Source organism: Sus scrofa, chromosome 3 (genome assembly GCF_054392235.1).
Source record: "Sus scrofa isolate SSC_HxYL_T2T_F1_AM1 chromosome 3, Sscrofa_HxYL_maternal_Yorkshire_Landrace_v2.0, whole genome shotgun sequence".
Classification (NCBI taxonomy): Eukaryota; Metazoa; Chordata; class Mammalia; order Artiodactyla; family Suidae; genus Sus; species Sus scrofa.
This window is the reverse complement of record NC_139385.1, coordinates 95,521,697-95,539,373: the sequence shown is the minus strand read 5'-3', so window position 1 is coordinate 95,539,373 and position 17,677 is coordinate 95,521,697. Positions and strand designations below refer to the sequence as shown.

The 17,677-nt window shown below is 35.5% G+C and overlaps 1 protein-coding gene across 3 annotated transcripts in view; it reads right to left on the bottom strand.

Moving 5' to 3' along the window:
- FANCL (FA complementation group L) overlaps positions 1 to 17,677 on the bottom strand; it is a 99,745-nt gene that overhangs the window by 70,123 nt on the left and 11,945 nt on the right. Inside the window, exons 2-5 of one of the 3 annotated variants that reach the window (XM_021088208.2) lie at positions 17,406 to 17,464; positions 15,221 to 15,281; positions 11,875 to 11,931; positions 7,907 to 8,007 (exon numbers count right to left, since the gene is read on the bottom strand). The exons of 1 other annotated variant lie outside the window; for it this stretch is intronic. In XM_021088208.2, the coding sequence (XP_020943867.1) occupies positions 7,907 to 8,007; positions 11,875 to 11,931; positions 15,221 to 15,281; positions 17,406 to 17,464 (278 nt within the window). Of the gene's footprint in view, positions 1 to 7,906; positions 8,008 to 11,874; positions 11,932 to 13,664; positions 13,806 to 15,220; positions 15,282 to 17,405; positions 17,465 to 17,677 lie in introns of those variants that run through there. One more of the 3 variants, XM_021088210.2, reaches the window with a different exon arrangement.

The following is a 17,677-nucleotide window of genomic DNA, read 5'->3' as shown; positions in this document are numbered from 1 at the left end:
TAGAAACAGAGATCAGAGGCCCAAGAAAATAGAAGACAGTAAAGCAGAAGCACACAAGCTTACAACCTTTTACAAAAACACCAAAGTTAGAACTAACTGCTCAACCACCATCAACAAAATACACTGGATGGGAGTTCCCACTATGGTGCAGTAGGTTAAGGATTTGGCATTGTCTCTGCAGCAGTGCAATCAATCCCTGGCCTGGCGAAGTGGGTTAAGAATCCAGCATTGCTACAGCTGCAGCCTGGATTAGATTTGGCCCAAGGACTTCCACACACCACAAGGGTGGCCAAAAAAACAAACAAACAACAACAAAAAACAACAACAACAAAAACACACTGACTGGAAGAAACCAGAAAAGATATCCTATACCTAAAGCCACAATGAGATGGTAGAAGGTGCACTTTCAGGATATAAGCAATTCCATACTTTCCAGGGTTGGGGTGGGGAAAAACACGGCCACAATGAAAAGTAACTACATTGCAGAGGCTCCCAAGAGTGACATTTCCGAATCCCATATCAGGTCACCACCCTAAAGGTCTGGCATCAGGAGGCAGAGCCCCAGAGCATTTGGTTATTGAAGGCCAGCAGGTCTAAAGTTCAAGAGCTCCACAGGACTGGGGGAAACAGAGACTCCTCTCTTGGAGGGCACGCACAGGTTTCATGTGCCTTGGGTCCCAGGGCAAAGCAAGGACTCCATAAGAACCTGAGTTCTTGCTTTGGACTCAAAGGAAAAAGAGGGGGAAAAAAAAAAAACCAAAAAAAAAACAAAGAATGAAAAGAAATGAGGACAGTCTAAGAGAAATCTGGGACAACATCAAACATACCAACAAGCATATTATAGGTGTGCCAGAAGGCTGCAGGTCTTGGAGGGTGTCATGGGAAAGCAGGGGTTAGCTGAGGCTCAATGTGGGGGTAGCATGTTGGAGGCAGAGGTCCCAGGGAATAATCATTGGTGTAAAATCCCCTGGGGTTTGAGATTTTGGGAAAAAATGGCCCCATACCAATAAAAACATGCTAACATGAGTGCTCAGAAGCCCCAGGCCAAACAACAAACAAGGTGGGGACAGAGTCCAAGTCAAAGAGGTTGCCTAAAGTCCTCCCAAAGCAAAAAGCTACCACTAATCACACCCAGAGACATAGCCCCACCCACCAGAAGGACAAGACTCAGCTACACCCTGTAGTGGGCAGGCACCAATCTCTCTCATCAGGAAGCCAGCCACAAGCCCCTGAATCAATTTCACCCACAAGTGGGCAGACACCTGCAGCCTGAAGCAGGGAGACCACAGAGAAAGCCAGACAAAATGAAAGAGCAGGAAAATATAAGCCAGACAAAGGAACAAGACAAAACCCCAGAAGAACAGATAAGCAAAGAGGAGATGAGCAACCTGCACAAAAAAGACTTTTAGAGTAATGACAATAAGGACAATCCGAGATCTCAGAAAAAAACTGCAGGCAAATATTCATAACTTATAAGATACATTTTACAAGGAAATAGAAGATTAAGAACAAACAATCAGAGATGAAAAACATGATAAATGAAGAATTCACCAGAAGAAATAAATTTCAGAATACAGGAGGCAGAAGAATAAGTGAGGTGGAAGACAGACTAGTGGAATCACTGAAGGAGAACAGAATAAAGAAAGAATGTGGGAGGTCCCAAAGTGGCTCAATGGGTTACAAACCTGACTAGTATCCACAAGGTACTAGTTCAACCCCTGGTGTCACTCAGTGGGTTAAGGATTTAGCATTGCCATGAGCCATGTTGTAGGTTGCGTATGCAGCTCAGATCCCTCGTTGCTGTGGCTGTGATGTAGGCTGGAGTCAACCCCTAGCCCAGAAACTTCCATATGCTATAGGTACGGCACTACCAAGAGGGGAAAAAAAGAAAAAAAGAATGAAAAGAAATGAGGACAGTTTAAGAGAACTCTGGGACAATACCAAACATACCAACAATTATATTATAAGTGTGCCAGAAGGCTGGAAAAAATATTTAAAGAGATAATAGTGGAAAACTTGCCTAAATGAAAAAGGAACCACTCACTCAAGCTGAAGAAGCACAATGAACACCATACAAAATAAACCCAAGGAGGAACACCCCAAGACATATATTAATTTAACTGACCAAAATTAAACACAAACATAAAATACTGAAAGCAGTTACAGAAAAGCAACAAATAACATACAAGGAAACCCCCAATAAGGTTATCAGCTGATTTTTCAGCAGAAGCTCTGCAGGCAAGAAGGGTGTGTGGCACAATATACTTAGAGCGATAAGAAAAAACTAACAACCAAGAATATTCTACTCAGCAAGTATCTCATTCAGATTTGAAAGAGAAATCAAAAGCTTCACAGACAAGCAAAAGCTAAGAGATTTCAAACCACCTTGACAACAAATACTAAAGGAACTTGTCCAGGTGGAAAAGAAAAGGCCACAACTAGAAACAAGAAATCATAAATGAGAACTCTTACCAGTAAAAGCAAACATAATAAAAGCAGGAAGTCATCCACACACAAGTATGTTATCAAAACCAGCAATCATGAGAAGAGAGTACCAATGCAGGATACTGAAGATGCATTTGCAGTTAAGACACAAGGAACTTAAAACAATCTTGTATATATGAAGACTCCTATTCAAAACCTCATGGTAACCACAAACCAAATATCTACAACAGATACACCAATAAGAAAAAGCAATACAAACGTAACACTAAACACTCACCAAACCACAAGAAAAAAGAGCAAAACAAGAAAAGACCAGCAAAAACAAATGCTGAACAACTAACAAATGGCAATAAGAATATACCTATCTAAAACTACCTTAAATGTAAATGGTTTGATTGCTCCAACAAAAAGACACAAACTGGCTATATAGAAACAAAATCAAGATAGACAGATACATAGATATATAGATAGATAGATAGGTTCTCTCTACAAGAGACTCACTTCAGTTCTAGGGAGACATACAAACTGAAAGTGAGAGGATGGAAAAAGAAATTCCACATAAAAGCAAATCAGAAGAAAGCTGGAGTAGCAATACATATAAAACAAAACAGACTAAAATAAAGACAGTTACAACAGACAAAGAAAGGCATTATATAATCAAAGGATCAATCCGAGAAGAAGATACCATTGTAAATATATATGAACCTAACATAGGAGTGCCTCAATATATAAGGCAACAGCCATAAAAAGAGAATTCAACAATAGTCAGGGACTTTTAAACACCCAACTCTCAGCAATGGACAAATCGAGCAGACAGGAAAAAAAAAAAAAAAAAAAAAAAAAAAAGGAAATAGAGGCTTTAAATGATCTATTACACCAGATGGATTTAACAGATAATTGTAGAACATTTCATCTAAAAGCAGCATAATACACATTCTTCTCAAGAGTACACAGAACATTCTCTAGGACAGATCACATTCTGGGCCAGAAATAAAGCCGAAGTTTAAGAAAATTAAAATGATATTAAGCATCTTTACCAACCACAATGTACTCAGACTAGAAATCAACTACAAGAAAAAAAGTGCAAAAAACAAACACGTGGAGACTAAACAATACGCAACTAATCACTGGATCACTGAAGATACCAAAGAGGTAATCAAACAATATCTAGAGACAAATGGGAAAAAAAAAAAAAAAAAGCCACAGCAATCGAAGACCTATAGGATGCAAAAGAAGCATTTCTAAGAGTGAAGTGTATAGCAATACAAGCCTACCTCAAGAAATAAAAAATTCAACCTTACACCTAAAACAACAATAGAAAGAACAAACAAAGCACAAACAAAGCTCAAACTCAGAAGGAAAGAAATCAAAGTGAGCCAGAAATAAATGAAATAGATGAAGAAAGCAATAAAAATACAAACGATTAATGAACCTAAAAGCTGATGCTTTGAAGAGATCAAAAATTGATAAACCCTTAGCCAGACTTACCAAGAAACAAAGGGGGGGCTGAAATCAATAAAATTAGATATGAATAAGTTACAATGCACATCACAGAAATACAAATCATCAGAGACTACTACAAGCAACTGTACGTCAACAAAAATGGACAACCTAGAAGAAATGGACAGATTCTTAGAAAGGTACAATATTCCCAGAATGAATCAGGAAAAAATAGAAAAGATGAAGACTGATCACAAGCACTGAAATTGAAACTGTGATTAAAAAACTTCCAACAAACAAAAGTCCAGGGCCAGATGGCTTCACAGGCAAATTCTATCAAACATTCAGAGAAGAGTTAATACTTATCCTTCTGAACCTATTCCAAAAAACTGCAGAGGAAGGAACATGCTTAAATTCATTCTATGAGGCCACTATCATCACCCTGATATCAAAACCAGACAGAAACATAAAAAACTATCACTGATGAACACAGATGCAAAAATCCTCAACAAAATACTAGCAAACCAAATCCAACAATACATTAAAAGAATCATACACCATGATCAAGTGGGATTTATCTCAGAGATGCAGGGACTTTTCAATATTGCCAAATCAGAGTGATACGCCACATTAAGAGACTGAGGAATTAAAACCATGTGATCATCTCAATAGATGCAGTAAAAGACTTCTGACAAAGTCCAAAACTCACTTATGATTAAAAAAAAAAAAAAAACCTCTCCAGAAAACAGGTATGGAAGGAACCTACTTCAAAATAATAAAAGCCATATATGACAAATCCATAGCCAACCTCATTCTCAAAGGTGAAAAGCTGAAAGCATTTCTGCTAAGATCAGTGTCATCACTTTTATTCAACATACTTTTGGAAATCCAAGCCATGGCAGTCAGAGAAGAAATAAAAGGAATCCAAACTGGAAAAGGAATAAAACTGTCACTGTTCACTGATGACATGATACTACAAATAGAAAACCCTAAAGAAGCTATCAGAAAACTACTAGAGCTCATCAGTAAAGCTGCAGGATACAAAATTAATACCCAGAAATCTCCTGCATTTCTATACACTAACAACAAAAGAGCAGAAAGAAAAATTAAGGAAACAATCCCTTTTACCACTCCATCAAAAAGAGTATCTAGGAATAAGCATACCCAAGGAGGCGAAATACTTGTAATCTGAAAACCATAAGGTGCTGTTGAAAGAAACTGAAGATGACACAGATGGAAAGATATACCATGCTCTTGAATTTGAAGAAACAATGTTGTCAAAATGACTATGTTACCTAACGCAATGTGTAGATTCAATGCAATCCCTATCAAATTACCAATGGCATTTTTCACAGAACCAGAACAAAAAAAATTTTTAGTTTGTATGGAAACACAGAAGACACCCAAATAGCCAAAGTAATCCTGAGAAAGAAAAACATAACTGGAGAAATCAGGTTCCCTGACTTTAGACTATACTACAAAGACACAGTCACCAAACGGCATGGTAACAGCACAAAACAGAAATACAGATCAATGCAACAGGATAGAAAGGCCAGAAATAAGCCCACACACTTATGGTCAACTAATCTACATGTAAAAGAAAATTATAATACCAACACAACACATAAAAATAAACACAAAAATGGATTAAAGACCTAAATATAAGACCAAATACTGTACAGCTCTCCAGAAGAAAACATGGGCAGAACTCTCACATAAACCACAGCAATATCTTTTTAGATCCACCTCCAGGTAATGAAAATAAAAACAAAATTAAACAAATGGGACCTATTTAAAATGAAAATGTTTTGGTACAGTAAAGGAAACCATTAAAAAAAATTTTTAAATAAAAAATCACACAACCCACATAATGGGAGAAAATATTTGCCAATGGAGTGACCCACCCAGGATTAATCTCCAAAATATATAAACAATTCATGCAGCCCAATAACTCAATCAAAAATGGGCAGAAGACCTAAACAGACATTTCTCCAAAGAAGACATATGGATGGATAGTCAGCAGGTACATGAAAAAAGTGCTCAACCTCACTAATTATTAGAGAAATGCAAATCAAAACTACAATGAGGTACTATGTTACACAGCCAGAAGGTATATCATCAAAAAGTCTACAAACAATAAATGCTGGAGAGGGTACAGACAAAAGGGAATCCTCCTATACCGCTGGTAGAAACATAAATTGGTACAACCACAATGGCAAACAGGATGGAGGTTCCTCAGAACACTAAAAAGAGAACTACCCAATGATCCAGGAATCCCATTCCTCAGCCATCTATCCAGAGTAAACCTTAATTCAAAAAGACACAGGCACCCTAATGTTCATTACAGCACTATTTACAATAGCGAAGGCATGGAAGCAACCTAAATGTCCATCAACAGAAGATCAGATAAAGAAAATGAGGTACATAGCTACACTGGAATATCACTAAGCCATAAAAAAGAATGAAATAATGCCATTTGTAGCAACATGGATAAACCTAGAGATTATCATACTAAGTGAAGTTAAAGACAATCATCATATGATATCACTTATATGTGGAATCTAAAGAAAGGATACAAAGGATACAAATGAACTTATTTGCAGAACATAAACAAACTCACAGATTTTGAAAATAAACTTATGGTTACCAAAGGGGACGGGTTGTGGGGAGGGATGGATGAGGCTTTGGGATTGGCATATGCACACTGTGGTATATGAATGGCTGGCTAACAGGGACCTGCTGTATAGCAGAGAGAACTCCACCCAAGATTCTGTGATAATCTATATGGGAAAAGAATCTCAAAAAGAATGGACTTTGTTGTACAGCAGAAATTACCACATCACAGTAAATCAAATATACTTCAAAAAAAACTTAAACACCAATAATAAAGTCTTCTCCAATTTTAAAAACTCATGACAATAACACAGTAAGTGAAGAGGGAGACAATGCATTAAAGAATTTAAGATCCTCTCAATTTAAGAAAATTGGCAAAGGTAACAAGGTACATTTTGCTACATGTATGCTAAAATCGCTAAGGTGACCTCCAAAAGCTTTGTTAAAAAAAAAAAGGTATAGCTAACAAGTTAATATAAAGAAAAACATGCAATTTGTATTTCAAATAAAGTCAGAAGAGAAAAAGCATAAAACAAGTTGGACAAACAGAAAACATACAGTAAGAAAGTAAATATAACACTCAATATATTGTGATGTGTGAAAACAGCAGAAGTTCCTAAAATTCTCCCCCGCACAAAAAAACAACAAAGTAAACCCTCCCTCCCCCACCAAAAAAAGAGTCAGGAAAAAAGGGACAAATATGTGAAGTGATGGAAGTGTTAATTTTTTTGTTTTTTGGGTTTTTTTTTTGTTTGTTTTTTTTTTTTGGTCTTTTCTAGTGCCGCACCCGTGGCATATGGAGATTCCCAGACTAGGGGTCTAATAGGAGCTGTAGCCACCAGCCTATGCCAGAGCCACAGCAATGCAGGATCCAAGCCAGGTCTGCGACCTACACTACACCACAGCTCATGGCAATGCCGGATCCTTAACCCACAGAGCAAGGCCAGGAATTGAACCTGCAACTTCATAGTTCCTAGTTAGATTAACCACTGAGCCATGAGGGGAACTCCGGAAATGTTAATTAATGCAATTGTGTGAATCTTTTCACAATGTGTATCAGCTCTTCCTATTACACATTTTAAACATGTTAAAATTTTATTTGTCAATGTATATTACTAAAATTAAAAGAAAATGATGTTATATGTTCAGGGAAAAACATGGTAGTTATATTACTGTGTATATAAAAGTGTTGCTTTTTACAAATTACATTGAGTATTTTCCTTGTAGGTCATTTTTTTTATGATAATATACCTTTTGATCATAGCCACAATAAGTATCAGATACTCCAATTAGAATTAAACACTTCACTAGTAACAGTCATAAAATCAATTGCTAAAACTATAAATATATTAATGTGAAATGTGTAACAGAGAGGCATTTCTAAACTTTTTTTTTTAAATAGACATACTTATCCCAACCAAGAGTTCCTATCTCTTCAACAACACTTGAGTAGAACTGGGGAGGAGGAGGTGGTACATATAGCTCTTGTTTATTCTTTAAAGCAGCTTCCTATTTAAAAGAAAAAAAAAAAAAATCAGCTGTGGAATGTTAGAAAATGAATAATTAGTACCTGTTACAAAACACAACTCCATAATCTTTGTGACTATCATGTTTTGTGATTATCCATTATTTTTATAGAAAATCCAGCTGAATGATTTCCCCTTCTCATAAAAAAAAAAAAAAAAGACATGAACAAGTTAAAAGACTACACTGAAGGTTATGTAAAAATGTCGATTATTATATTATACAAGCTTAATGAGACTTTACTATTCTCCTAGAATATTATGCCTCTCAGAAATTATTTTTTTTAAGTTAAAAAAAATTATCCTTTAAGGCTTCATTATTTTTCTACCCTGTGGATATAATGTTTGATAGAAATACGTACAAAGCCTGTGTACACAGCCTTGAATGATATATTTGCACACCATTATGAATAACAAACTTACAAAACAAAAGCCTTTCATTTGGTACAATAAACACTTAACCGGTTAATTTCTCTCACTGACTTACATTCTGTATTACTCTCAGACCAGCTAGTGTTTTACTATCTATCTGGCTAAATCACAGTTCCTTTCCCTGCTAAGCCCACCTACATTACCTTTAAGATGGTTTATGTTCCTCCAAACAAAATTAAAATTTGCATTCTTTATAAGCAATACAAAAATCACTAGAATTGCAGAGGCTCAATATTAGCAATTGCTTCAAAAGGTGCTAACCTAGGCAAATACCTTATTTAAGAAGTAAAAATATCCATGAATTACAGATGTTAAATAGTCTAGATTATCAAAAGGTATTATAAAAATAAAGTTTTTAAAAACCAGATTAAAAACAAAACCAGAAGGAACAAGTATAAAAATTATAAATATTTTGATAGATGAATAAAATTTATACTTTTTGTTAGGTTAAGTATATACTTATTAATCCTTCTTGTTTTTTAAACAAGGATAGGAGACTATTGAGTTAACACAAGAACAGATTTTTACAAAACAGATTTCAAAAATCAAGACTACTTACTGAAATCACTTTAATATTCTTCTAAATCTACTTTAGGAAAAGAACAAAACCATGAAAGCAGGTTTGTAAAGCTCAGAATGTCAACCTGAATTAGAAGGGAAGTTCCTAGAAGACAAAATGAATGCTTTCTTTTCATAAACTAAATACCTACAGTTGTATGTAAATAGCCTGATGGTCCATAAAAATAAATCTGTACTATTAAGATTCTCCTGTTACTAATAATACTAAAACTGACGTCAGTATAGTTCTTCTACTTATACACGGAACAGCTACACAGAGTTTCTTTGGAATTTTTTTAAAATTCAAAAATATTAACTACTACTATTTACATAGTTAAGGTAGAAATAAACTTGGATAATAATAACAATGTACTTTAATCCTTAGGCTTATGACATTTGTAAACTCTACCTTCTACCTTGGGCCAGACAAGTTACTCCTATTCCAGGACCATCAAAGAGAAAAAGGTAAAGACAGAAGCAAAGCAATCTTTGTGGAGAAAGAAACAAAGGTACACAGTAGCAAGAACACAGGCTTTTACAAAGGTTTTAAATCCTAACGTTAAACGTTCCCAAATTTTGAGGCCTTAGGCACTCGGTGACTCAGCTCTAAAAAAAGAAATGAAATAATTTACTTTGCAGGTTCTTTTACAACATAATTGTTCATTTATTAAATATATATACACCAACCTCCTACCATATGCTTGGTTATTACTAGGAAACTTCACAGGAGGTTTAACAAAATTTCCTGAATAAGTTCAACAGCTATGATTTGATTTGGGCAACATTCTCAATACTTTCACCAGTATATTAAATGAACCCTACTACTAACAACAAAACCCAATAAATACATGAATATTACTTATTTTTTAGGTTTACTGTCATAAATGTGCAATAACATCACCAGTTCAGTCCATAATTTCTTTAGGAAACTAAAACATATCTTTTTTAAAAAAATGGAATAAGAAATATACTGAATAGAATATTGTGAATCAAATCAATCACAGCATAAATATGGTTTTTTACTCAGGTTTCCCTTAGTCCTATTTGTATAGCTTATCAAAATTATGATAAAAAGATAAAAGAAACCTTTCAAACTTTTGTCCAATGTAAAGGAGATATAAATCAAAATATCTTTGCCTCTTCACCTTACCTTTTTTTAAGGTTATCATGTCGTGGCCTTTGACAAAATTTATGAGTTTTGATAGTCCATATCAATTAGGATTTACAAAATTTGTAAGTCAAAATTTAAATTTTACAAACTGATTTTATACTCTTTATTTTGATCCCAAACCCAAACCATGTGGTTGTTAAAGGATTAAAAAAAAAAAAAGGACTCAAAACAAATCTAGCAGCTAGGTGAGCTCTCAATATGTGGCAGCTGCGGCTAACAATAAAAGGGCCTCACAAAGAACCACCAAGAAATATCGAATTGCTCTCAGTTGTTAGTACCAATATATTGATACTGTAATTTGATAAAGAAATATTTCATAAATACGGGAAAAGCCGAAGTAAAACATAACAAGTAAAAACATAATAAAGTAATAATTATGCTAATATTAGAAAGGAACATTTTCAGATTTAAGAAGAAAGAGATGCAAGCATAAAATCAAACAGGTAAAATCCCTATAATACCAAATTTGAGTTGAACATACTGACATCAACTCAGGATTAAGTATTTTCTTTCTAAAAAGCATTTTTTCCTAGCTTTGTCCACTGAGAAGTCCTAGAAATGATAGGGATGAACACTCCGGTTTTGAGATGGTGGCCTCTAAATGCCATTTCCTACCAAAAAACCACAGCTCTTTGGAAAAATAACTGATGACAGTTCTACGACAGGATGAGTTAATGAAACTGGGGCAACTGATGTCATAAAGCAAAGCTTGGGCTGTGTTTAAAAAAAACTCGGAGTTCCCGTAGTGGCGCAGTGGTTAACGAATCCGACTAGGAACCATGATGTTGTGGGTTCGATCCCTGGCCTTGTTCAGTGGGTTAACGATCCGGCGTTGCCATGAGCTGTGGTGTAGGTTGCAGACGCAGCTCAGATCCTGCATTGCTGTGGCTCTGGCGTAGGCCAGTGGCTACAGCTCCGATTTGACCCCTAGCCTGGGAACCTCCATATGCCACGGGAGCGGCCCAAAGAAATAGCAAAAAGACAAAAATAAATAAATAAATAAATAAAATTAAAAAAACTCAAGAGCCAACATGAAAGAGCTTATTACACTGACCCAAAATGGTACAATTTAAGCACTGAAAAATTAATGATTAATACTAAAAAAAAAAATGTTCCCTTTGAGTTGCTAGGCACCAACTCATTATTCTAATAATTGATTTTTTTTATAAAAGGAAAAAGGACAAGAACAAGCACTTATCCTCTCTCTCCAGTATGAGCTACACCTCAAATTACCCAAATAATTGATGAAGGGACATTCTTGTCTACAGATTTTTAGCTAATAAATGTAGGTAGCGGATTTTTTTAAAATTACCACCTGCAACCCACAATGAAATGGAGTAGGCAGAGACCACCATTGGAAACTAAAATCATAAGGTGACAGGCTCATGGGAAACTTCATATTGGGTGGATCTTAACATATTGATCAATCTTAACTCTACTAAAACAAGAGCTATCAGACAGACATGTTCCTCATGATACAAAGTAAGAAGTACAGAGCAAAAAAAGTAATCTTACCAGAACAAATGAACCCACATTTGTTAATAACCCTAGATTTAACTGCGAGATTACAAAAAAAGGTAGAAGAATGTAAAAAAAAAAAAAAGCCATGAATATCTAATAAACTAAATACAAAATGTAGGCAATTTTATAGGACCCATAACATAGTAAAAGGGTTAGAAAACAACTTCTTACCAAAACCATCTTCAATTCCATCATGAAGCTCATTAGATCAGGAGAGTGTTGCATTCTCTAGATAAAAACAATTTATCTCCAATTAATTTCATGTGTCATGCACTGAAACTGAAATAAAAATCAAGTCCATGTGAATATGACCCCAAAAAAAGAATATTACCTGTATGTATCTCTTAAAAGTGTAAGAACTGCAGTACTGGTCATTAACCCTACTATTCCTACTGATTTCATTCTGAAAGAGTAATTACAGCCCTCAAATCTACTTTAGTGAGATATACTGAATTATTTCAGAATGTCACTTAAAATCTCACACACCCTTCTTTTTCTTCAGCACTGATTACCATGAAGTTTAGAAAATCTAGCAAACCACATGACTATTCCCGTCATGGCGCAGTGGCTAACGAATCCGACTAGGAACCATGAGGTTGCGGGTTCGGTCCCTGCCCTTGCTCAGTGGGTTAACGATCCCACATTGCTGTGGCTCTGGCATAGGCCGGAGACTACAGCTCCGATTAGACCCCTAGCCTGGGAACCTCCATATGCCGCGGGAGCAGCCCAAGAAATAGCAAAAAGACAAAATAAAATAAAATAAAATGGAGTGTCAAGAGCAGACTAAATATATAAATGAAGCAAATGTATACAGTTTAAAAATCTAACTAAAGCAATGAATAATGAACGATAATACTATTTTAATTTTTTCTCTGATATAGACTACCTATTAATGTTAATTCTGTCCTTTCATGACTAACCTTTGTTAATTCAAAAGGAGTCAATCTTTTTTATTTATTTATTTATTTTGTCTTTTTAGGGCCACACCCACAAGCATATGGAAGTTCCCAGGCTAGGGGTCAATACAGAACAGCAGCTGTGGACCTACACTACAGCCACAGACAATGCCAGACCTGAGCTGCGACCTAGACCACAGCTCACGGCAACACTGGATCCTTAACTTGCTGAGTGACACCAGGAATCAAACCCGCATCTTCATGAATACTAGTCAGATTTGTTACTGCTGAGCCACAACAGGAACTCCAAAAGGAGTCAACTTTTCAATGATGTAAAACCATCAAAATAGAACTACAAAAACAAAATAACTTCTGAGGTAGAACAGATATTTAAGTGTCATGGCCCCATTCCTAGAAACTTTTGATTGTTAAAATAAAATAACTATAAAATAAATGAAAGCAAAAAAAGTTATTTCTAGTTTTTTTCCTAGATAAATCTCTACATCATTTCTCTGCCTGAAATCAAAATAATGTATTTCTGTTATTTTTGATCCACTGCACTACCACCACACGATTCTGAACAAAGATGATGTATAAATTCACTGTTTTTAGATGAAGAAAATAATAATCTAAGATGTATCAATACATGAGACATGATACACAACTTAACATAGCTTTGTGTGGACATGCATCTGTACAATATGCGACTTTCCTTCTTCTATATATTATTTCCCCCATAGTTTATTAGAGATGAGTAGTAAATTATACCCAAGGTGTGCAAACTACATCTCAGAGCCTAAATCCAGCCCAACAACTGTTTTCAGAAACAGAGTTGTAATGAAATGCAGCTACACCTATTCATTTACCTCTTATAAGACTGCTCTGGTGCTACAGGGGCAGAGTTAAGTAGTTAAGACAGATCTTAGGGTCCACAAAACATGAAAAAAATCTATTATCTGGCCTTTTACAGAAAAAGGCTGCTAACCCCCAGCCCATATTTACTATAAGTTAAAAATGATACAAGAAAAAAAAAAAAAAAAAAAAAAAAAAAAACGTAATATTTACCTGCACTTTTGGAATAAAACAAATACTCTAATACTGGGTTCTACATGACCAACTGGAGGAAATTAATAAGTAATTGGGACAGTTTTCTAGGCATCTTCCTGGTGAATTGGTAGAGAAAAACTTTCAGAGATCTTAGTCTTCATTATCAAGTTTTCTTCAAGCTGTTTAGGTCTCTCAGATTCATTTCTTAAACCTTGGTATATATAACAGGCACAGTGGAGGGGGTAGCAGTGAAGAGAAAATAGAAATAATTAAAACATCTCCTTAAAAATCTGCTGTAATTATACTGCCAGCAATGACACCCTACGTTCTGCAAATCAAATAGTTTATCTCCTTTGTGGTTCAGTACTACTTTAAGTGATAATGATTGTCACTGTCACTTATGATAAATAATAACCTGTTAAAGATAGAGAAACTATAGGAAACCAAGAAAAACAAATGAATAAAACATCAAAAGAAAGGCAGTTCTACCAAAGTTTATCTTTCTACAAGAGGCATTTCATTATTTTCAGTTGCTTTGGTAAGTAATTTTTTGTTTCTATAATCTTTAAAGGAATTTTCAGGTAGAGAAACCTAAAGAATAACTGCATTTAGTTGGGGAAGTGGGTGAAGTAGGTTAAGAATGTCAAAAGCAGGAGTTCCCGTCGTGGCGCAGTGGTTAACGAATCCGACTAGGAACCATGAGGTTGCGGGTTCGATCCCTGCCCTATGCTCAGTGGGTTAACGATCCGGTGTTAACGATCCGGTGTTGCCGTGAGCTGTGGTGTAGGTTGCAGACACGGCTCGGATCCAGCGTTGCTGTGGCTCTGGCGTAGGCCGGTGGCTACAGCTCCGATTCAACCCCTAGCCTGGGAACCTCCATATGCTGCGGGAGCGGCCCAAGAAATAGCAACAACAACAAAAAAAAAGACAAAAAAAAAAAAGAATGTCAAAAGCACAAACTTAGTTATAAAATTTAAAAAAGTAAATAACTGAATCAATCCTGTCTATATCTCACCTATGCTGCCTTTACATCCACTCTCATTACATATGCATACATGATCCTAAATGATTTCCACCTCACCTTTTCTGTTGCTAATCTTAAACTACAATCACATTTTTGCCACAGATATCCTACAACTCCTAAATGGGTCCCGGGGTTTTTTTTTGGATTTTGTTTTTTGTTTGTTTGTTTTTTGGTACCTCCATTATTCAGTCTCAACAGAAAAATCACCCAAAGAGTGATGGATATGGCATAATGTGTGCATTTAAAGAAAAAAAAAAATCACTCAAAATGCAACGGATATTAAGATGGTATATATATGTGAAGATCCTAAAATCTCAAAGATGGAAATCAGTTTCAACACAAATGCTGCCTGAAGATGTGCTGAGAATTCTGAGATAGGAAACATTTTAAATAAAATATGGATCCTTAAAATATTTGATAGAGATGCAACACAGAATTCCACAACTACTAAACCAGTTTGCTTTTAACAATTTGCAAAACAGGTCTTTAAAAGAATGGATTTAGTCATTTCTCACCCTCACTTAAAACATAAACCTTTTAAAGTACTTACCTGTTGTACTACTTGATGATACCCATTAAGTATTGTTCTCAGCTGCCAACTACACAGCAATCTAAAATTTTAATGGAAAAAAATGGTTTGTTCATTGTTTAGAATTAAAAGGAAAAAACTTGTTTGTATGCTAACACAAACATGTACATACATAGAAAAGAATGACAAGCATAATTCTGACAAGTTAATAAAATTTTTACCACTGGTACTGTTGATAATCATGCCTTCAAACTGTTGGTACTAATTTTATTATTTCAAAATATAAATAACTGCAATCAGCAAATGACATGCAAAAAAAAAAAAAAAAAAAAAGCAGTACTCTTTTTTTTAACTTTAACTTATCCAAAGCAAAGTTTTCTACTGAGTTGGATTCCAAAGCAAAGTTTTCTACTGAGCTGGATTCCAAAGCAAAGTTTTCTACTGAGCTGGATTCCAAAGCAAAGTTTTCACTGAGCTGGAATCCAAAGCAAAGTGTTCTGACTTGGATTGTTGGTTAAATAAAACCAACAGTCTTGATCATAATATACAGAACTTATATTTGAGAAAGCGTATGTAGCATCTTAATCTTCAAATTCCAAAAGAAGGACACATACTTGAAATTCTGTAAGCAGTGATTAAGTTAATATTCATTTATTTATTGGCTCACCTCGGCTGTGCTCTCAACATTGCTGGGTAGGTCACTGAAGGAACTCATTTATGTACCTAGCCTCCCCGAGTTTTCCCAACCATGGCCTTTTCAAATCATCCCGCTCTCTCCATTCCAGGTCTGTACACCCACATTCCCACCACTACTTCCTATCAGAAAGGCAACTGCCCAGGGGAAACAGCCTCTCTAAATTTACTTTCCACCCCCTTGCCACCAACTCTCTACATCATTTCATTAGCTATCACTTTACTGTGGTATCCTTAACTTACTTTCTGTCATTTTTTGCTCCATCATATATTAACTTGTTCAAACAAATCTCTTTAAAAAAAAAAAAAAAAAAAAAACACATAATTTTAACTCTTCCTTGGCGGTGTACCCTTCTCTAGCCACTCCTGCTCATCAAAGCAGTTTATAGGGTTTGCATTTTCTTTCTGCCCACTTACTCCAAAACAAGCTGACTTCAACCACTACATGAAATGTATGCAATCTAACCTGATTCCTTCTCAACAGTCTGCAACATTAACCACTCCCTCTTTCAGCTTCTCTTTCTTTGGCTTCAGCAAAAACTGTCCAGATTTTCCTGTTACTTCTCTGGTCAGTCCTTAGTCTTCTTTGAGGATCCTATTTACCGGTCCTTTAAATGTTGTTAATACCCTCAAAATTTTGTCACTGGCTTTCTTTTCTCATTCTATACACAGGCACCAGAAAGTCTATCCATACTCACAACCTCAAATCCCATGTCTACTGTGACTTCCACATGCATCTCCATTCCAAGTCCATGTTCAAGTTCCACACCAAAACACTACTACCAAAAATCTCTTGATACTTCACATAGGTATGTCTTAAAATCATTCCTCTTCTACCTTCATCAAAGACCACTCCTCTAGCTTAGCGATCTGAGTTAGGAACTGGGAAAGCATCCTCCACTCCACTTTCCTTATCTCCCACTTCCAATCAGTCACAAAATCCTGTCAGATCTATTCCTGTTTCTGGATTCTTCCTCCTTTCCTACTACCCCCAGAGATATTTAGAAGTAGAAATGAGATTTGGGGTGCTACCTAAATTTCTAGCCTCATCTCCTGACATTCCTTCAAGGGCTCTCCTTACCAACAACCCATGCTGACACTTAATTTATATCAGGACAGAACTCATAATAATGTAGGTTTCCCATGACTGAATATATATATAATTAACATCAGTCAAAAGTTGGAAACAAAGTTTTCCAAGTCTTTTGTATTCTCCAAAATATTCTCCCTTGTTAGTAAAGTCTACACCAAGTGCCGTTTACTGCTTTGAATTTTAAGAAAATTAGAGAAGGTGCTACCTTTGAAAAACACTTCAGCACCAGGGAAAATCACTTACAAAGCACAATGATTTGAAAAAAATGAGAAATGTTTCTGGTTGACTGATAAGCATTTTAAACAGAACTCTAATGAAGCATTTTAAACAGAACTCTAATGACTAGAATCAACTTATTCCAGATTAATGATTGTTCATCCACCCCCCACCGCCATATCCCCAGAGTATATGTAACATTACCTTGCATTTCTCAATTGTAAATCTTTGGGCAGCAATATTTTAAGGTGGAAATCTCTTCCCTATGGAAAATATTAAGAAGGGTGACTCAAAGTTTCATCTTTTACTTAAAGAGAAGTCAAACAGAATCACATAGAAAAAGCAACATTTTCCTGTATTTTCTAAGGTATCAACTTTATCCAAATACTTGTTAAAATATAAGCAACAGAATATTGCATTTGAAGGAAAATAACTCAGAATTGTCAGAAACTTGGCAATTACTGGGTAGGGTAAGC